This window comes from Poecilia latipinna, unplaced genomic scaffold (assembly GCF_001443285.1).
Source record: "Poecilia latipinna isolate Pla-1442-1.1 unplaced genomic scaffold, P_latipinna-1.0 Scaffold2992, whole genome shotgun sequence".
NCBI lineage: Eukaryota > Metazoa > Chordata > Actinopteri > Cyprinodontiformes > Poeciliidae > Poecilia > Poecilia latipinna.
In genome coordinates, this window is record NW_015115608.1 from 1 (window position 1) to 22,881 (window position 22,881).

The following is a 22,881-nucleotide window of genomic DNA, read 5'->3' on the forward strand; positions in this document are numbered from 1 at the left end:
GTTGAGATGAATTATTTTTTTTAGCAAAGCCAAACGTACTTTTTTCATGCACTGCATATCACCTGCTGCTTTGTTTACATTTCTCTACATTCAGCTGACATCATTGTATTCTGCAGAAAGCATTTCTTGATAGTTTATGCTTGGAGCCTACATACATTTGAATGGACCAAACATTTATAAAAGATTCATGGCATTTTCTTGGAGAAAAACATTAATGTCCGATCTGTTGACAAGAACCGTAGTTATGTTAATGGAGGCGGAAATGCTGCTGACCCAAGCATTAAGTGCAATATAAACATCAAAAACATACCATCAAAAGCTGGAAATACATTAAAGGTTGCTGCCCAGAGAAACCAACTGTCCTGAAAATAGTTGAATGTGGTTTAACCTCTCAAAGAATACACTAAGGAATATGTTAATGCACACTAAGAAGTATATCAATTCTGAGCTTTTCTATCCTGAAACTGCCACTAAAATCACAAGCTTTTAATATCCAGACACCACCTAAATGGCTTCTGATGTTTCCTGTAAACGAAGAGCAGAGGTGGGTTGCAGGAACACTCTCTGCTTACTTAAATTAGTGTTTACTTCACGGCCATGGTCCATGTATAGAGGTTCTGTTTAAACAGTGTAGGTTGAGCATAGTTTTTTCTCATTAAAGCTCACTGAGGGAGAACTAATGACAGACTTCTGTTCACTTCTGAGCTCACATGTGTCAGACAGAGATCTGCCGTCAGAGTCCTGGCTCTTAATTCTCCATAGTCTTCCTCTAAGTGGTGCTCTAACCCACAAACTGATTGAAACAGTATTATACACAGGGGTTTACAGTATAAAAACGGATGTTTCAACACTCTTTGTCACAGTGGAATTAGTTTATGGATTTCTGTTTGTTTTGGGTTTCATCATGTTTGTTACAACTAAGTTCCTAAAATACTTTACAGAAAAATTAAGAACATTTTATTTTTATTTTTTTTTACTTTATACGATGCTAGATTTGTGTCAGAATGCTTTCATAGGTTGATTAAGCCGCATCGTGTATGTGGGTTTCACTACTTAAAAACATCCATCCTTTCTGCCAATGCCAAATAGTTTTTGGTGGAGGGAACCTGATGCACACTACAGTTTTCAGATTTTTATTGGTAAACATTTTTGAAAACCATTTTTCCTCTTCCTTCTATAATCCCAATTAAATGCAGTTCTCCATGTTGGCCATAAACCGAAACGCATGGTTTATGTGACAAAAATGTGAAAATGTTTGAGTACAAATACTTTTCAAGGCCCTGTATGCAGTCTGACCAAACATGTTTTCTGTTAGCCATATGGCTGTAAAATACTGCATGAGATAAAATGCCGAGAAGAGCAGAGTGCAGGGAGAGGAAATACTTGCAATAACGACTTTGGACTAAGATTTATACTGTGTTTCTACTGTGACAGCTGCGAATGCAATTAGATTTTAAGCTTTAGTTTCGGGCTACAGGCTCCCAACCCATTTTGACATTTGAAATCTTACAGGAAAGGTCTGATAATTTCAGGCATCTTAGAGTTCAAATTTGTGTAAAAGCTCACATTTTCATTCCAGTATATGCTGATAACTTTGTATTGTAGAAGTTTTAGAACCCTACACACACAGACGCTGGGTGCCTCGGTTAGTGGAGCGGGGGGACCATGTGGTGAAGCCTGTGGTTCTCAGTCCTGGTTCTGAGGGGCCACTGTCCTGCATGTTTTAGGTGTTTCCCTTATGCTACACACCTGAGTTGAATAAGTGGGTGATTAACAAGCTTCTGCAGCACCAGAGTGCATGCAAAAGAGATCATGCAATCATTTGAATCAGGTGACCTGCAACAGAAATGGTAAGGCAGTGAGGACCGGAATAGAGCAACACTGGGTTATGCCTGGAGTGTTGCTTCGATTCTTTTATGTATGTTTGAGAAAGCATGGATTCTCACGTGGTGGCCATTCGGGGGTGGAATTGTTGCAGGGACAGATTTCATGGCGGATGAGAAGGACGAGGTTGGAAATTTGATAAAAAGGTTATTGTCCTGGAAGAAGGTAATGATGCGCGACCCAGAAGCACACTGAATAGTTTTGTCTTCATCTCAAGGGCAACCTTAAATGACTGAAGTGGAGAAGAAGAAAATAAGGTCAGCTCCGGTCCCACTGCGCCCTCCAGTGGAGACCTAACGCTTCAGAAACGGAGAACACAAACCGCAGAGAAGCTAACAGCCTGATTCCTGACAGAGAGTTTGGTTACAAAAAGGGAGCATTAACTGAACTAAGTGCAGGACGTTAAAATGAAAGAAAAGCATCTTGAAAACTAAACATCTTCTTGGCCACAGATGTTTGTTGTGTTAGTAATAATATAAAACAAAAATATTTAAATTTGCACACTTCAGTTAGAGAAGAAGATTTTGCAGATTACTGATAATAATCCTGCATACTGAAGCTGATTTATATATCGGTATTCTACTTGGAATTAAGTGTTTTTGAACTACCTTGCTGCTTATTTAACTCAAGTAAAGAGTTGTTAAATAATGCATATCAGTCCTGCTAATATCTAAACTAGAAGGACTGTAATGATCAGATTTCAGAAACTAAACACTAACACTACAGTAAAAACATGTACTAAATGTCAAGAAGCAAAGTCTTTACACTGCAAGAGTCGGTGGTCAAGATAATAACTATAAAGCTTTTCTGAACATCTTACAAATAGGATTAATGTCATAGTCTTATTTTGTCACATGCAGAAAATGTTGTGTTTCATTTTTGTCTTCAGAATGTGTCCAATTCTCATGTCTCATTTTCTGGTTTTAATTTCCATGTCATAGTTTGTTCAATTTTTTTTTTTTTTTTTGTTTTACCATCATCAGCTAAAATTGATGGGACTCCTGACGAAACAGTTTTCCATCCGTCGTTGTCGTCTCTTATCTCCATCCGTCAGAGGGTTTGTTCCAGGTTCAGACCTCAGCATGAATCGCACCTTGCAGCTCCTTCCTCCTCACGTCCTTCATCCTCCCTGTTGCATCTCAGAAACATCATCTAAACTTGAGTTTAACCAGATACCAAGTAACCAGTAAACAGCCTTCGAGCTGATTTGTGGCGTCAGATGGGCTGAACAGTGAGAGGACACACCCTTTACTCAGTCAGATAGACTCAGCATTGTTTTGGCAGAATATTTGGAGGTCCAGCTTGTTAAAGGCCGGACTCACCACTTTGGCCAAATATAGAGCGATAGATGAACCCTTTGTGTCTTGCCAGCTGTACTCCATGGTAACTGCAGGCTAAAATTGTATATAATAATGAAATTCAAATAAGTCACAGTTCTGTGTCCTGTTTGCAGGCTTCCTATAGATTTCTGATGTGAATATTCCACAAACAAATGCATTTTTTTGCAGCTCACTTTAAAATTGTAGATGCAAAAAAAAAATAACGATGGATGGATGAGGAATGATGTCTTGAAATGTAGGTATTTTTGCCACACTTCTGTCTTTTTTATCATACAGTTCATCAAATGAAAAACAATGTGTTCCAAGCAGATATATCTTTAGTTATTTCAACTCTTTATAATATCAAAGATATTCCAGAATTTGGCTGCAGCTCAAGGGCAGCTGTTTTAACAGGATGTGTTAATTACACGAGTAAAATTAGACGGTGATCTGCCCTGTGTGGTGTTTCTCCCCTTCTATCAAATAACCGGAGTTCTCTAATTACATCTAACAGGGCTTTTAGATTTACCCTCACAATTAGAGGACAACATGTTACTGTCCAATTTAGCCCTGTTCCCTCCTCCCCTCACTCTGCCTGCTTGTTAGAGGAAAGAAAGCCTTCATCAACAGTGGGGTCCAAGCCCCTCCTGCCCTGGGAAAGGATGAAATTAGGAGGAGAGCCAATATTTAGGACGTGTTGTGAGCAAGAGAGGAGAGGATGAAAGGGTATGGAGAAAAAAAAAGGACGAGAACAGAGCAAGGTGCTGAGGTAGTTTATGTAATTAATGAAAGACAATTACCAAAAAAAAAAAAAGAAAAAGGAAGAAGCTGAAATCAGGTTGTGTTTACTGGCTTCTACACCTCATCCTGGCTGTGTACTTATATAAACGCTCTCCTGTTCCTGAGAAACTGACACAACTGTTTGTTTCCATAGCAGGGCACCAAGAGCTCTGCCAAAAAACTTTTTCTTTTTTTTCACTTCTTCTCTGCCCCAACCTCTCACTCTTCGTCCTCTCTCCTTCTCATTGTGTTTGTTGTTTTATGGCAGGGTTAGACGCAGTCCAGATCGGCCGTTGCCATTAGAGACTGTCTCAGTTCACCTCCAGCAGGCTCGCCTCTCCATTCATAAACAAATCGCTCTGGCTCGGGGGACCTCCGAGCTGCTACCTAAGAACAACAAGCAGAACCTGATCTGTGTTTTTGAAGTTTTGTCTGCCTCTTCTTTCATTTTTGTGAAACTTGCCTCTGTTGCTTTTCTCTCTCTCCTCTCCCCCCACCTCTCTCTCTTTCTCTCTCTCTCTGCTCGCTGAGGGCCGGACCACTGACTCCTCTGCTCTGCTCTGCTCTCTCTCTGTGAGGCTGTCAGGGAAGGAGTGTGTGTGTTGCATGTTTCCAGTGGGAAGTTTTTCTTTTTTTTTTCCATACTTACACCACTCTTTCAAAGTGTTAGACTGTTCAGTGAGAGAGGAGAGGAGAGAGAGAAAGAAAGAGACAGAGAGAGAAGAGACCCCCATGTTGCTGTGATTTGACTAAACAAACAGCCATTCTCAGAGCGGTACCTCCTCCCAACGGACTCCTGGGACAGCAGAGAGAAACTTCAGAACATCTGAGAGAACCGGACATTTGAAGCTGTGGACCCTGGAGGGACTACAGCTGGAGAACTCTCCTCTCATTTCCCTTCGCTGGCCGGCTTTTTTTTTTTGGGGGTGGGGAGAGGGGTCAGAGAGGGAAGACTCATCCGCGTCTGCAGGAGCGCTCTGAAGGTAAGATGAGTTTCTTATTGGCTGGTCAAGGCTTTTGGGCAGATGTTGGCAGAACAAAGTTGTTCAGATGTGATTTCACAGATGTCTGACATGAAGAGAGCGCACACCAGAGCTTCTTGACTTCTTTAATCAGATTTAAAAAGGACTAAGGACAACTTCTTTACCCATTTTGTTGCGTGATACCTGATGTTTTTCTGTCTCTAATAGGGGGGGTGTCTGTTACCCGCATGCTTCAGTGTGTACACACAAGCATGAAAATATGAGCAACCTGTTCAGACATCAACATGTTGATGGGCTTGCATCTCTGCACACACACACACACACATCTCTTCTTCGGCAGAGTTTATCTTCCCGCTGAGAGAAAACGTTTGACAAGACATAGTGGTGACACACACAGACACACACACACATCGTAGGCTTTACAACCTGTTTGCATGCCCTCCACTTTGTGTTTCACTTGCTAAAGAGCCTGTTTATACGACCCTCTTCAGTCACCCGAAGTGAACCAACAATGCTTCCCACTGAACGCTGCTGAGAGAATCGATGTTCTCTGCATACCTCCTGGCTGTGCATCGAAATCGGACCCAGCGTCCGTCACTGTCTCCAGCATCCTCTTTAACTACAAATGCATTCCTTTTTGCAGTGATGAGACATGCCGAGCTTTAATTGAACACAGCTTCACCCTGGTTTTCAAAGATCTCCAGTGAACCAATGAGCGGGTCAGTAGGCAATCTGTTGAACAATCTCTTGGCGTTTATCTGAGGAGAAGAGTTTTACTGCCAGGAATGAGTTCCCTTTGAGCTTTTTCTGACTCAAAATACTTGTAAGTCTGATGTGTCCACTGATGTCAAGGCTAAAGATATGTCGTTCATTTGTCAGAACTTTAAAACTTTTCCAGCTTCTCAATCAAATTCTTTATCGTTAGTTTAAATCTCAGCATGGTTAACCCACAATCAAAAGCATAATGAAGTCTTTTAAGTGTCGCCGTGACGGGTTTTGTAGACATTTATTGTTTTAGCTGCCAGGGTCCTTTTCAGTGGATGCAAATGAGTCGACGTTTCTTGTCTGAGAGACGTCCTCTCAGTGCTGTGTCATCTCGGTGCTTTTAGGGTGATTCAGTGAGATTATTCAGAGATTGTAATGCGCTGCTGGTGTGTTAAAGTGAACAGTTCTGTCGGAAATGCTGTTTCACGTAAAAAAAAAAATAAAAAAAAGTCACACAACAAACAGATTGAATAAAAACAAGATGATAATGTTTGCCAATTGGGTTGAGGCTGGATTCAGAAGTTTTTGAAAGGGTCGCGGAGTTCAGGGCAAGAACTTTTACTGTACAAATATGTAAATATGGCAACCTTTTAACCATTTTTCATCTTTAGTTCTTGAATAAAAAGACACAGCCACTGCTTTCTGACATTTCTGCATGCTTTACAAACTTTTTTTTTTATCCTTTTAAATGTTTGGTTAATTGTGTGAAGTAAATTAATTAAGTCGTTCGCCCAAACCAGTTCTGCCTAAATGTGGTCAAAACAAAAGGTGCTAGATGAAGGACTAAATCTGGGGTATTGACTTACCATTGATTCATGTCTAAATGAAGTGTACCCTTGATCCTGGAACTGAGTCTGTAGCTCAGCGGGACGTTACGGTGATGCTAGCTGTTTAACGGCCAAGACGTGCGTTTCCTTCATGTCTTTTCCATTTGAACGCCACGTGCTTTGCACCTGAACTTGTTGGTCTGACTAACAGCGCATCCATCCTCTGGAAACAGGTCAGTGTACCTTTTGAACTGAGTGGCTTTAATTAAATGTGTGTTTTCAAAGAGCTCGCCCCACCTGTTATTTGAAGGAGTTTTTAAACGTAGTCAGACAATGTAGATGTCCCAGTCTGCTGTCCAAATCTGTTCTATAGAGAAACCTTTGGAAAACAGCATTCATGTCGTAGGTTAACCCAAAGCAGTCTGAGACTGTAATGCATGTCAGAACAACTTATTCCTCTGGCACATCTTCATATCGGGTTTTCAAAAAATGTTGTAAAGTTATACACCTCTGATGAACAGCGGGGATTTTCCGTCCACTGCGTCAAGTCGCTGGTATGCAGCACAGCTCCTCTGCTGGCCCTGATGCTGCACAGCACAGTCGACCCCATTCCTCCCCTTGGCCTGGATCTAATCCTTAGTCATCAGCTGTTTCCTGACTCCTGGCTTTCTGCATGCCATCCGCGGTAAGAAAATGTGCTTCGCATTAGGACCATACAGAAAACATGTCCGCGCTCTCTTAGGGCTCACATGTGTTCCGCAGCGTCGACATGTAAAGGTTCGAGCTCCGCATAGAGTGTCTAAAACACATACCGATCCCGTTCTGTCCTGCAGTGATTTATCCATCGCTCCGAGAGCCGAGCACGCAGCTGCTGAACAGCCGGGATATGAAAACCCGCTGTCATGCTTTTCATATCGGGATGAAATATTGAGTTTGGAAACATTTTTATAGCTGACATCTTATCACATGCTTATCAGTGCATTGATTGATGAGTTTGCTGTGACTCATAGCCTTGTGGTCAGCTGCATGACAGAGGCTGTGATTCAACTTTCATATTTTTTCAGCTGAGTGGTTGGTTCTCTGTGACCCTATCAAACGATAAACTTGAATAAGTGTAGTGAATAGTGCTTTGGGTTGCAGCAATCTTGTACTGTCCATCTGGCTTCCCCACCCCCCACCGCCTCCACCTCACTAACTCAGGGGAAGCTGACAGGCAGCTGCATTTCATCTTCAGTCAGGAAGTTCAGTCTTTGAGGAAGCCTTTATTTCACTACGTCTTCTTTTCCCTTCTTTTGCTATGACACTGTTGCTTGAGAAGAAATAGACACAAAATCCTTTGAGCAAATGTTTACTTGCAATGTATGAAACGATGCAACATTTTTTTTTTCCATACTGCCTGACAAGAAGACATCAGAAACACGTTTCCTGCTTTAGACATCATTTGTCAAAGCCCAGAATTATAAGGGACATTTGTCCACAAGTGTCAGATGGGATTGAATTAATCAGTTTTTGGAGCTGCTGGCTTTCAAAGTCGACCTGCCGGTGACCCCTGGTTTACGGTCACTGTCCATGCAACGGATCCATTTGTGTCTAAGCTTAACGCTCTGCTTGATATCTTCAGATATTGCTTCAGCCGCTCCACATTTCTTACTCAGAATGCCACCCATCTTGTGCAGTGTAGCAGTTCCTCCTACAGTGAGATGCCCACACAGCGTGCAACTTTATGCACACAGCATGAAACTACCATCCCATACTTCACAATTGGGATGATATTCTAGGGCTTCATACTTGCTTTTTTGAGAACAAACAATGTGCACAAAAAACTGAGATCTTTGTCCCTGAAAGACAAAGATCTATCAGTTTAAAACTAAACTAAAGTTGCAGTTTAAAAACTGCGACGTGGCTTTTTTAAAAATGCATTTTAGAATCACGGCTTCTTCCTGGGCGAGTGACATTTCAGCAGGAATCAATACAGAAATAAATAACATACTCACTGTAAGGCACAAAGGATTTTGAGCTCAAAATGTTGTGACTCATCATTACTAAAGGTAAAGAGAAAAGTCTGTTAATAAAATGGAGTTGATATGCTACCTCTGATTTGGGAGAAGGACCACGCCTCAACTACCCCTTTAATTACGCAGCTGTCTATATAAACTCAATTCACCCGATGGTCCACGTCTGTTGCATGCTTTTGAAACCCGCCCTTCCTCTCCCTCGCCTCAGCATCCCCTCTCCCTCTTTTCCCTTTATCCCCTCCTCTTCCACTCATCCCCCTCTTCTTCCCCTCACCTTCATCCTCACCTTGTTCTCAGCTCCCATTAACTCCTGCTCCCAAGGCTCCATTCGCACATCTCCCCTACTGACTCATCCCCTCATCCCATCCATGTATCCCTTAATGCCCTTCCTTCATTTTAACTCCATATCTTTGTGGCGTGGTCCTTGTTAGTGAAATAATTGTTTTAAATTATAATGAAAGCTGGAATGATGTAACATATTTTCTTAGCATGAGTGACTGCGTTTAACTTTCAAATCTGGAGAACTTTTGATCATTCTATTTAAAAATAAAACATTGGTGTAGGACCTCTTTTTTTTTTTTTTTTTAGTAAAAATTCAGATTCACATGATGTTGCATAGGTTAGTATGTGACGTATATGAGTAGATATGAGTCTCCACCATAATAAACGCCCATCTGTGACAGTCAGAGATGCACAAGACAGAAATCAGCTTTGCTCTGGTTTTGATGCGGAAAAATCTAAAAAAGCAAAAGCAAGTCTTCTGAAGAAAACAGCTGTTTCCTCTTACTGGTATTTGAGAAGAAACTGCCAACCTTGTGTAGTTTTAACATCATGCAAACATCAAGCTTTCCTCTAAATCCAGTACATGAAGAACGAGACAGGAAGCATTGTTGTCCGTCAGACTCTTTTCTTTCTCTGAAATCTCTTTGGGGATTTTCTGGCCAACAAAAACATTTTGGAGTTGGTGATGCAGAGCAACGGGGAAAGAGGACAAAGAAAAACAACGCACTGCTTTTATAAGACAAGCACTTTCCGAACAGCATAAAACGCAAATTGGATTTTGCTGAGTTGTTTTACCTCCATCCTTACTCAGAAATACAATAGAAAATCACAAACTTCAGCTATTTTTACCACAATTACATAAATTGCACTGCCTATTTGAGATTTTCTTTTTCTTGTGAAACCAGTTCTCTCTTTTAGAGTGTCTAAGTGGAACTTAAAGCCAGTCATTTCTAATTGTATTCAGCTGTTTCTGTTTCTTTGGTGGGTGTGGGTACAGGGTGACTGCAAGTTGAGTAAGGGGACTTCACTTCTCACGACGTTTAGGGGTCTTATTGTCTGGATATAATCAATGAAAAAACTATAAGCTGGGAAGGAGTTTGTACCTTTTATGTCAAAAAATTCATACCCCAGTCTGGTGTGTAACATTTAATTTCTTACAAACACATTTTTTAAATTGACCACTAAAGACACCTCAATTCCACTCCAGCAGCAAACCCACATTTTAATGAATAGAAAAGAGGTAATTGAGTTTATTAATTTTTTTTTATCCCTTTATTCTTTCATTTAAGTTGTAGAATGACTCAAATCGAGATCATTAAGCTGATATCTAAGAGCTGCCACATCTGAAGCTGCCATTCTGCAGCAGAAAGCCCATAACATCCCCCCACTGCCACTACAAACAGCATTTACAAGTCTGTTTGAAAGGGGAGCAAACCAAAATCAGGAGTTTCCTAAACATGTGCTGCTTAGCCATGACTACAGAGTCACTTTGGTTTGTGAAATTGGACCTCACATGCTCTGTACCCAAACACTAAACCAAAAAGAAAATAGCATTATGAAAATGGAATAACAGTAGATCTTTTTCCTTAAGTGCTGATAATGCAAACCTGACAGGGCCACACTGCAGCGTCAACCACTTAAGTTACAACATACAGGCAAAGTTTTTGCCACAAACAGACCCTTTTAGAGTTCAGTGTCCAGCTGTGTAACTTGGATCTAAATCGGGGTCAGCGCAACTCAGTCACAAATCTCCAACCAGCTATTTCCGTCAGACTGATACTGTCAAAACAAACGGAGACCCCTCTTTGGCCTCATTCCATCCCAAAAATATTTGAAACTTGGCAGAAAATGTTCCAAAGGGGCACAACTTGTGTGTTTTTGGTTCTAAAATGATGGAAAAGCAACGACATAACTGTGCTCTGTGAAAGAAGAACGGCTATGCTATTTTGGCTTGGACTGAACCCAAGGAGCGTTAGCACCTGTCTCTTCATTTCTTTTGGCCTGGACTGTGCAGTAAAGCCAAGATTTTGTTATTCTGGTTTCCCTTTGGTTTATGTTTTTCATGCATCATTACTATATTTGCATGTTTTTGACCACAGCAAGCAAATGTTTTTACCAGAAACACTACCTACCCAGCATCAGATTGTAGAAAAAAAACATTGTTATCGCCATACAGTTGAACGTGGCTGTTGCTGCAGGCACTTATCTCCCCGAGGCAACACTGGAGGCTAGAAACAGAGCAGAATTTTAAACTGAGGTGATATATCAATGATCCAGTCAGTGTCTGGTAAAATATCATGTTTTCTCATGTTGTACCCACAGTGTGTTTTACTGGCAGCTTTATGTTATAGACCAAAACAAAGTAGCACTTACCGGCGCAGTGGAAGGAAAATAACAGCTGGTTTTCAATATTTTTTTCCAAATAAAACTGAAAAGTGTGGTGCGCATTTCCATTCAGCTCCCCTAACTAGATGCTTTGTAGAAACCATGTTTTGCTGCAGCAACAGCTGCAAGTGTTTTATTTTATGTTTGCATTAACTAAGCTCAAGTAACGTGTACATCATTTTTTTAATTCTTGCCACAGATTCTTAATTAGATTTAGGTGTGAGACTTTCAATGAGCCTTTTTACAATATGAAAATCCTTAAATCGAAACCCTTTTATTGCAGTTCTGACTAATGTTTAGGATTTATGTCCTGCAGGAAGGTGAACCACATTTCCAAGTCTTTTGGGCTTCTGACAGTTTGTTGTTTTTGTTTTTCCAAGATTGTCTTGCATGTTTACCTCCATCCATCTTCCCGCCTGTTTTGACCAGCTTCTCTGTCCCTTCTGAAGAGAAGCATCCCCACAGCATGATGTGGCAACCACCATATTTCACCACAGAAGTGGCATATGTAGAGTATTTGTTTGTTTTCAAGTACACGTAACATTTTATGTGAGCTTTGTTCTCATCTGACCAAAGCCACTTTTTTGTGTGCTGCGCCTTCTGCATGACTTTTGGCAATACGCAAACAACTTGCAGCTTTCTTTCAGAGACGGCTTTTGTCTTGTCACTCTTCCATAAAGTCCAAATTTGTGCAGCCCACAATTCCTGTCGACAGAATATCCCACCTAATTATTCACAATTACAGTAATTGTTTTGTTGTTGTTGTAATTCCAGTATAATACTTCACAGGTTGTGGTTTTAATGTGACAAAATGTTCTAAAGTTTGAGAAAGATAAAAAATATTGGCATGATCCCAAAAAATCACTCTGTATTAATAAAGACGTTTTGTGCAAAACCCAATGAGGATGTGATTCTCGATTTGAAATTTCTCACTATAGCTATCGAGCCACGTCCCTTTACCTATTTCTGGCATTTTGCGACGTGGGCACCTGCTGCAGGACTGAGAAGGTAGCAGCTTGTTTCCTGACATCAGCTCTCCTATGACAGTGACTGAACTCGGCAGATGCTCAAACAATGACCTCTGACGACAAACTGGCAACAAAGAAGCTGTAGGAAAATAAAGACTGATTTAAATAACAAATCAAACGTGGGTGTGTGATCTGGTGTGAATACAAACAGTAGGTGCAGAATGCAAAATTATTCAGGAAGTCGAGTCAGTACTAGCTGAACATAAAACTGAAACTGCACAAAAATGAGAGCTAGAAGGTGTCACAGTTTGGGTTTTATCTGTGTTTGTGTCTCGATTATTTCCTCATTATCTTTGCCGATCATGCTGCATTTAAGTTGTACTCGGAACTGGAAAAGTCCGACTTTCCAGTTGGAAAAAACAGCTGAATCATCCTTCAAAGTCATATTTCCCACTGGGAGACTGGGAGCAACTCCAACTACCCACAATTACGCCTCGAAAGGGTGACTTTGTGTTTCAGTTTGGCCGCTCTTGGTGAAAACATGATTATTTTACAAGACACACCCCTAAGAGTGCTTCTAAAATGAAGGTTACATGTAGTGCTGTCAACTACAAACTAATCAAATTAAAAGAGGTGTTTTCTCATGGAAAATAAACCTTAAAATGATATTTGTAAGAGATAATGCGAGTACCGTATAAGGGTGTCGACATGTTGAAACTCTGATTTTTTTTTTTTTTTTTAATTAAAACGCTTGAGTTGTGACGTCAAACCCGGCTCTGAGTTCTAACTGGGACTCGGCATCATCTCATCTGCCTCTTCCCTTCTCTGTAATTAGTTCCAGCTGTTGTTTTAACCACACGTGTGAATATATGTCTCACCTGAGTCATGGTTCTTACATCAACCCCTGATTCTGATCATGCTCTTTCGTGTGTTCCTAGTTCTCTGTGAGTGTTTTTGGACTGCTCCATCACTTATTTGAATCTAATGTCTGCCTAATACTCTGTTTCCCTTTGGGTTCTCCTCAAAATGATCAAATCATTACCAAGAAACTACTGAAAAAAAATAAATAAAATAAACATCACTAACGCATCACACGGTTCCAATCTCTTACTTATTTATGCCTGCACACATATTGAGTTTACTAGACCACGTTTTCTAAACACTAAACTCTTGTACTGCAATGAAAACAAACCTGTCATTCATATCCACCATGTATTTGCAGTCACCTCCACAATTGTTGACACTCCTGTGAGGACATGTGCAACAGCCTTAAGATAAACGGACTACGTCCGATCTCCCTTACTGTTGTCGACTCTGCGGCAGCAGCATGAGGATAGACCTCCTGCTAAACCCTCGCTCAGGACAGCTTCACTTGTTGTAAACCTTGTAATTATTACTCTGATGGTAGATATGGGAGAGTTTAGATTAAGCCGTATAAATACTGCACTATCACAAACCTTCCTCTAATGGCTATTTAAAGTTGGTCTGTCCTTAACTTTATTTAGGACAGGAAATCATGTCCACTAAAATCGGACTATCCAAATATAGCCTAAACAAAAACAGTGAAAAGTCAGGCTTGGTAGCTCATTTGATCAACCACAAACATCTTATTTAGAGACAAATAAACGTCATTATGTAAGCGGCCTTTCACAGTTTTCTTGGTAAACAAACAAATCTGGGAAAAATAACAGATTAATGAACTAATAGACAGTTTCATCAATGTCAAAAAGTAAAAAGCTAGTACTTATCATTTTTTTATTCTAAGAATCTACCACTGCTGAAAAAAAAAACATTTATTCTATGGCTTTTTGTAGGTACTTAATGCTAATAAATGGGATATTTCTTCATTAAAACACATCATATATACATTTAATTGCGTGAGTCTGTTACTAAAATGTGTTATAAAAGGTTATTTTTGTATAAGTTTGTGAAAGACTTTCTTTATTTTAAAAGAAAGGGGGCGGGGGAGTGAAACATACCAGGGAAAATGAATTAAGATATGACAACCAAAAGGACAAAGTTGTTTTAATATTCTTGCCTTTGATTAGGATCTTTAGGTGGGAAGGATCTGGAGCTTGTATTACCTGCTTCAAATACTCAATATACAAATACAGTGTGCTTTAATCGCCCGTTTTTTATTGTTGTTTTTTTTCCACAAAAAGAATGGAAGCAAATAACCTTTGTTTGGGAAAAGGAAGTTCCATTGTTTTCTTTCGGCTGCTGCCTGAAAGGTTTTCTACTGCTTATATGTCACTTAATCTGACAGTTTGTTTGCGGCATAGTTTAGTTGTTCTCAGGCTTGCAGAGTTTCATTATTTATTGCAGTGAAGTTAATGTAAATCTGTTTAAGTCCTGTTACACTTTGCAGACCCTGCAGCCTGTCGGAGTGGGAACAGTGCACTGCGGGTCTGCTGCTGAAGGACCAAAAGGTTTTCCTCTGGGGGAAGGAGAGTCAGTCCAGGAGGAGAGATAAAAAAAGAGATTTGTTTTAAGAAAGACTCTTGGTGGATTTTTTTCCCACACAGCCACTGGGCTCTCTCAAAATATTAGATACCCATGAATTAATTACAATGTTTTATCTTTATTGGCCTTTATAGATGTATATCCCATGTACTTATACATGTAAATATGTCCAGATATTATCAGTGTCTCTGATAAGACTGTGTCAGATTCTGGGAGGTTTAATTGTTTTTCCTTGGAAAAGCATGAGCCGCTAAATTGGAGATGTTTGTTTTGCAGATCTCAGCTTCCTGCTCACTTAAGCAGTGTAATCATTAGTGTCTGTGATCTCAGACTCTGTGTGCACTTTTTCTGCTGCCCCGATTTGCTCTGCACTTTTTCTGCTGCCCCGATTTGCTCTGACTTTTTTCTTTCCCATAAAGATTATTCCATATGTCATGGTTCCTCGCTCCTTTTATCCACAGTCTGGTGGAGGGTGCGGTATTCCTTTTGCTGTTTCGTTGCCTCGTCATGCTCTGTCGTTTGTCGTTTCATGCATTTGATGGTACGCTTCACTTTTCTTTGTTTTCTTCTTCTTGTTTCTCCGGCCCTCCGATTGTGAGTCAAGATCTCTTCTGGTGCATTTTGCTATGTGAAGACGTTTTGAGTTTCATCACTGTTGGTCTTCCACTCATTGTGGCGTCCTTGCTTGTCTGTAAGTCTTTGGTTTGCGGTTTCGACGGTGCGCTGTGTCAGGGATGCATCACACCCACACAGGGCCCAGAAAATTCCCAGCGCCGGAAGTCAGATCCCTCCAGCTGCAGCCTGTGAGGAGTTTGCTTTTGCTTTTGTTATGGATTATACTGCCTCCCCCGACTCCAGACCCCCACTTCTTCCAAGTGCAAGTATTCCCCTCTTGGGATGCACTAATTCACACAATTGGCTGCAAATGTTCTTTGGACAAAGGTTCCCACCTTATCGAGCGCCGCTTTATCACTGCCAGATGTTTAAGTAAAACATCGCAGCCTCACTATATATGTGTCTAATCCCAGGAGCAGGTTTAGCCGCATCCTGAGGCAGAGCGTGGGCCCCGGGCCTCCCGCCGAGGTCGACATCAGCGATCTTTTCTCGTTAGCTGGTGACACTTTGAGCGTAGAGAGTTTGTTTACGATAAACCGCCAAATTCCCAGCATCTGTGGGAAAATTCATGTGGAGGGATAGAAGTGTGTCCCTTCTGGTGATTGCTGTACCATCGCTGGAGTAAACACAGTTTGTTTTCCCTCAGACCTCCAAGATTACAGCGGGAACGCGGTGGCCCAATCCAAAGACCTAAACGACAACAATAAACATCTGGCTTGGAGACATGCTTTGCAGATACTTCACGAGATCTCATATTAAGATGATTTGACGTGACCCTGGTTTATTTGTGGACAATGTGGACATTCCTTACTGTAAATGACTCTGTTGTTGTGGCTCAGCCAGAAAGCATCCTCGAGGTTAAGAGATCAAACAGCTTTCAAGCATTTTTTTTTATAAAAGTCATTTCATGCTGCTTGACTTCTGTGCAGACTTTTTTCCCCCTGTTTATGCCATTAAGCTCCAAAATCTTTTAAGTTTGCTCCTCTGACTGGTTCTTTGAACGAATACAAAAGTCTGCACATTTAGGCTAAATATGGATTTTTTTCCTCCACTATTTAATCTCAGATGCACAGTACTTGGCAAAAGTATGTATTTTTTCTTGAACACGTTCACATTTTGTGAACAGCCTCAATCTTGACTCGATATTACGTTAATTTTATTAAATAAACCCATGCAAAGTTGTGCAGTGATTGTGATACATCTTTTTTAAACGATAAACATCCCATCTGTAGTATGCTACGAGCTCTGTAGGGGCCACAACAAACAGGCCTTTGGTCAAATCTCTTCAGAACTGAAGGCTTTGACTTTCATTCAAAACTCTGTGTGTGAAAGAAAGCTAAAACTACACATCACCCTGAACGCACCGTCCCCATGGTAGACAGCGGTTGGGGTGTTTCCACAGTAGGAACAAGGAAGCTGGTCAGAGTTGATGGGAAAATTGTTGGAGATAAAATGATTTAAATCCTCTGAGCATCCTTTGCAGCCTTTAGCACTGCTAAAGGCTGCAAAAAGACTTAAGACTTTCACTTTCCAGCAGAATAACACCCCTCACCAAACAACCAGAGCTGCTACAAACTGATTTAGATAAAAGCATGTTGAAGGAAAAAGGTCTGGTGGCTTCCTTCTACAATTAGGATCCTGGATTTTGGAGTGAAATCCAATCTAACCTAACCATGTTTCCATTCCAAGTTTAAAAAGCATGGGGGTTTCCTTTTTGGATTCTTAATAATCAAGCTAATTATCATTAGCAGCATTTTGTCCCTTTAAATACTTTGGCATGTGTCCTAAAGAAGGTTGTGTAAAACTGTCAATGTGAAAAATTTATTAAGAGCCTTCAAATGTACAAAAGCCTCTTTACTGCTGCAGAAACCACTTTATTACATTCATTTTATTAAAAAAATATTATAAAATATCTTAGTTTTATTTGTCAGTCAGCCATATTGGATTTTTAATCCAGAGCTGGTGTCAAACCTCCAACTCCCTACTTGGAGTGCTGATTTCTGGAGGAGTTTCTATCAAATTTTATCCAGTTGGTGGAAGTGTTTTTTTGTTTGTTTGTTTGTTTGTTTGTTTGTTTGTTTATTTTACTTATTTCTTTTAATGGTCTGATACAACAATTTGAAAAATGCTAAAACCTGGTCTTACCTGAGACTGTTTATTCATCTTTTAGCTTTATTGTAAAAGGTTTGATGACTTCTGGTTCAGGTCAAGTCAGACTCATGTGTCAGAATGGTCCAGTCAAAGTTCAGACATAAATCCAGTTGTGAATCTGTGGCAAAACATTCATAATCAGAATTATGTGGTGCTTTTTGTTGCTCTGTCACATAAAATAATAAAAAAATAAATAAATAAATAAATAAATGTTGTGGATTGAATGTGACAAAATTAGAAAAGTCAAGATTTTTGCAAGGAGCTGTACAGGCATGAACTCTAAAACTCCAACCGTAAGAGTTTTGCTTATTTTGTCAAACTGTTGCCATTTTAAATATGATTTGTTAGCCCTGACCATGCCAAGCAACACATGCCTTTGGCGTCGCTTGGCTGTTGTCGTTCAAAGCCCTCGTCACCGACAGTGAGGTTAGGGGCTTTATTTTGAGCGCTGACGAATAGCTTCCTCACGGCACGGACCCTCGCAGCTTGCTGCTGCTGGGCCTCCTGGGACAAAGTGACCCCTCCACTCTTGCCGTCATCACAAGCAGGGCCCCATGTGTATCGGCGGTCCTGGGAAAGTTTTAGATTAATGCTGTGGGAACATGAACTGTACACAGACATCAGCGACAAAAACAGAAAAAGGAGGGAAGGTCTCTGTGTGTGCGTGTTTGGCGTGAGAGTACATCCGTGTTGCAATCTAATGCATGTCCATATGTCAAGTATTTTTTGGTGCCAATGAGAATCTAGAAGTTTGTACGTTTCTGCTCATTATCCATCCGCCTTTCCTTCACCTCATTTTATTAGAACCAGGAGGCGGGGGAGGAAATGGACCAGCCGTGTTTTTTGGAACTGCTCAAGCGCTTTGAGCTTTTCGCTTTGGGAACGGAAGTGCCAGAGGCTGTTAATTTAGGGAGACAAACGTGTATCTGGTTTGAGTAACAGACTGACTTTAGGCTTATTTCTGTGTGCCAATCTGTTAGGGACATTTCAGCTGTTTTATACCTGAAAGCATATCTATGAAAAACCCCTGGAACACTTATCAATTAAACAGCTGAGAAAATGTCAAAACATGCTGGTTTTTACATAACGGTTGAAAATAGCACAAAGTCTTAAAATAGAGGCTGTAAAATCTTTGTGCAACGTAAAGCAAAGAAAACAAAAATTGAAAGATTTCACAATTTCTTTTCCCTCTTTCTCTTCCTCCTCCACCAACGCTCTTCCCAAGGCTCACTCTTCCGCCCCCTTTTTCTTTCCCACCCTCTTGCGTACAGGCCTGTGATCCATCCTTAACTGTTTCCAGACGTGTGCGTGCAGCCGGCCTTCACCCCCATCCCAAACATAACAACAAACCACCCCTCCACACCCTCACCCGCCTTATCCTCTGGCCTCCTCAGCTGTGTGAAGTTACAAGGTCCTTAGCAGTAATAAGTCATTTCAGTTCATCTGGGATGCTGCATATGCATCCGGGTACAACATGATATCCCAAGCCAGTTCGCCTCTGCCAGATGCGTATGTTGAATGCCCTCATTTTCACTTTGGTTTGCACCAAAACCAATTAATGGCTCAGCATGACCCCAGAATAACTTGGACGTAGCATTGTTGCCAGTTAGCCTGCAGCAGATACGCACACACTGACCGGTTTGTGAGGGTGCAGAATGTTGGCGAACCGGGAACAAAAGGAGACGCACATTGTCGCTCTGTCCTGGTGCAGCGAGGCATCAAATACCTCCAGACTGGCTCAGGAGCCAAGAAAGAAAACAGCTTCATGATGGATCACATACTTTCTTTCATTTCGCCTTAAAGCTTTACAAGAGCAACAGAGTGTTCTCACAAACATGTTGTCACTTAATTTGAGCTAGAGCAGCATATGTCAAGCTGCCATGATTTAAAAGTTGTTTTGTCGCGCTTGTGAAGCTGTGTGTAATCATTAATGTGACAGAAACTGTTTTTTTTTTTTCTGTTACTTTGCTCAATTTGACGGATATTTGTTAAAGATTCTGATTACTTTCCAAAATAGGCCCACTGCTTTTATGAAAACAATCAGCAACTTTAGATAAAATATATTCTTTCAATTATTCAAGAATTAAGTGCAACATTTGATGCAGCCTTGGTGATCCTTCCTCTGAGAAATATAATATTTTCCTTGGAGTTGCCCAGCTTTGCTCTTTTGCTTTGTACTTGTATAGCATATTATTAAATCCAGAGGATCCCAAAACACTTCACACTGCAATCAGTCATTCAGCAATTCTGGAACATGTACAATAACGTAATATAAATACACAAAAGCTTTTGGGGTAAAATGACTGTAAACATGTCAAGTGAACAGTTCGGACATCTAGAACATCTAGAGCTTTTTCCACATGTTGTTCCTCTGTGATAAACAAACAGAAGTTTTAAACTTCTGTTTAGTTTTAAACAAAACTGAAATTTTACCATTCCTACCAAGAGTTGAAAAGACATGCAGTGATGGAAAAAAGTGGATGAGATTACTGGGTAAAGTCTTAGATAATTTGTCTGAGAGTGGCAAAGGAATCACATTTAACCCTAAAATTTTCACCTTAAAAAGCTGTCAGAAACATTTGTTCAATCTAAATTACATGGCATCACTAAATTCAGTTTTTAAAGGCAGCAAATGCAGAAAATCTTAGTGTTAGTGTTCAAGCTCTTGTTTCAAGAAGACACTGTTGGAAGATTTCAGCTTATTCAAAACTGCGTAGTTAAGCTGCTTGACCAAACCAAAAAGAGAAGGCATACGAGTCCAGTTTTAGCTGCTTTTTAACAATTGATACTATGGTATTTTTCAATGTTGCTTTGCATTTTTAGCTTAGGAACTTTATATTTATTCAAGTTGTACAAGCCACTCCATTAATTACTTCAAAAGTTTTTTTTTGTTTTTTTTTTGTTTTTTTTTACTGAGAGTATTTTTGACTTATATTTTGTCAATTTTGTGCTTTAGTTTTGCACATTTTAATTTCATGTACATTTATGTTTTTTCTTGTGTACAATCCTTTGAGCGGCATGAATCATAAAGACTCGCTTTATGACTGCACCATCTTTCTTTTTGCAGAATAGTGGGGTCACGAGGCAGCCACGATGAGGAGGCTGATAGCATCTGTGCTCCACCTGATGGTCACTTTAACAGGTTAGTGTTCAGTTTCACTTGACAAATAAGAATTGAAAATGCATAAGAAGATTCTTCAGATGTTTTTTTTTGTTGTTGTTTTTGTTTTTTTCCAGAAATGATAAATGGGATGTGAAAAACAGAAAATTCTTATTGGTACCCTTTATAAAATTTTCAAATATGCATTATTTATGACAGCAACATGATCTTTCACTAAAATGTTGAAAAAAAAAAACATGTTTTCAGAGATGCCTTTTTTTTTTACCAACTCATCATAAGTGCCCCATTTAATACCTGCAATCTTAGAAGTCTTTTATATAATTTCACAAGACTGGAGCATAAAGAAGAATCTCTGTGCATTCATCTTTGCACAGTTTATCTAGATCCTCCAAAGTCTTGAATTAGTTCATGTACTCTCGTCTCTCCAGACTGTCCCTCGGATGTTCTAGAGTAGAAACAGGCTGACAGGATCACAGAAAGATCCTAGAAAGTCTGATCAGTTTACAAAGCAAAGCATTAACTTATAAAATTTATTCAGTTACATTTACTTTAAGGAAATTATTCAGTGTGCCAAAAAGTAGGGTGAAATTTGTTCATTAGCCTATGACCTTTCCCCCCAATTAATGAAGAACTTAAAGAACTGATAACACTTTAATTCTTCAAGCAAAAGATAAATGATGCTTCTTTCACTTTGTATCCATCGGTCTCTGACACGTCGTCTTCATCCTCCCTCTCAGCTGCTCCAGACCACTCACATCCTTCAACAGCCATAGATGGGACAGGATCTGACTTACATTGTTGATTTAACCTCTGAACTTCTTCTGCTATCTCTTTGACACCCCCTCCTCCCCCCTCTTACATACTGACCTCATGTCTTGTTGCCCAAACTACAGCTTTGGTGCGTTTCTGCCCAGGCGTGTGCAGCCTGGAGATCACCCCGGATGACAAAGAGTTTGTCCTGGCTCGAGGCTCGTCTCTCACCCTAACGTGCTCCGGCTCCAGCCAGGCAAAGTGGGCGCTTAAGAAGGACGATTCAACTTACTACCTGAATCAGCTAGATGAGAACATGAAATCGAGATACAAGATATTTGAACCTGATGCCACGTCGGTTGCTCTGAACCTAACAAGTGTGAGTTGGATGCATACTGCCGTGTATCAGTGCTTTGACGATGTTGCCGACGAGATACAGGAAGTGGCAGTTTTTGTCCCAGGTAGGGTACGCCTCATTTCTCGTTAGTATTAGTACCTCTTGGACTAACTCCGACTGTCGACTTACAAGTCACCTCTTTCTTCAGATCCTGAAGTTTGGTTTGTAAAGAGCATCCACGGCATGGTGACGAAGACCAGTGAGGAAAGCGTCGTCCCCTGTGTGGCTACCAACCCAAACATCACTGTCATCCTGTATGAGAGGGACACAAACAAGCCCATTAAAGGGCATTACGTACCCAGTGAGGGGTACCGGGCGCGGCTGGAGGACAGAGCGTACGTGTGCCGTGGAGAGCTGAACGGGGAGGTCAAAGAGTCTCAGGAGTTTAACGTCATCAGCATTGCAGGTTGGAGTGCAGTTCAAAACGCCACCCACTACCAGACGCCCACTAACACTCGCATTTTATTCAGTCCAAATCGAAAACCAAACTATTGAACTTAAAAGTCAAAGAAGCACTGCGTTTTGGGTCTATATAGTATGTTTTTTGTTTGTTTTTTAGGTAAAAATTCTATATGAACAGTTTTACAAATCATTGATTGAAGATCATACCAACATTACAGCTGTTTTAATAATAATTTTAAAAAAGTGCTGCCATTAATTATGTAGATGAATAGATCAGCCTTTGTAGGTCATTGTGTACTTTTTTTTTAAGATCTTAAGAAACTAAACAGGAGCAGCCATAGATCAAGCACTGCCATAAATCATTAAACGAGAATATTGTGTTAAGATGTTCATTTTAACTGTTTTTTTTTTAATTATTTCTAATTATTAAAGTTTCTTCACCAAATAATTTGGTGACTGAACCAATTTGCCATCATGCCTACTCTGCCCCGCAACCTCTCTTTCCAATCCCAGTGGCCGAGGACATCAACCCTTACATCAACAGTTCAAAGACGGTCCTGAAGCAGGGCGAGCCGCTGACTATAAACTGCACGGTGCACGGAGTGGAGCTGGTGTTTTTCTCTTGGAATATTCCACACACCGCGGTGAGTAGGAGTGGAGCAGAACAAGCGCTTTTGTTCAAATCCCCCTTTGCGATTTCTCTCTGGCCTCATGACCGAGCCCAGATGGAAACAAGCTGTAGCGACACGCCTCAGTTTGGATTCTCTGGTAATATTGCTTTTAAAAACATTCAATGTTGACCAAGTGATCATTTCTTCACACAACATTTTGTTG

At 40.5% G+C, this 22,881-nt stretch overlaps 1 protein-coding gene across 1 annotated transcript in view; it reads left to right on the forward strand.

Moving 5' to 3' along the window:
* The first annotated feature begins 4,540 nt into the window (after positions 1–4,540).
* Positions 4,541–22,881, forward strand: part of pdgfrb (platelet-derived growth factor receptor, beta polypeptide) — a 31,448-nt gene continuing 13,107 nt past the window's right edge. Inside the window, exons 1-5 of the mRNA XM_015022379.1 lie at positions 4,541–4,966; positions 20,445–20,519; positions 21,392–21,709; positions 21,794–22,051; positions 22,561–22,691. Of these exons, the coding sequence (XP_014877865.1) occupies positions 20,471–20,519; positions 21,392–21,709; positions 21,794–22,051; positions 22,561–22,691 (756 nt within the window). The 5' untranslated portion in view covers positions 4,541–4,966; positions 20,445–20,470. The remainder of the gene's footprint in view (positions 4,967–20,444; positions 20,520–21,391; positions 21,710–21,793; positions 22,052–22,560; positions 22,692–22,881) is intronic.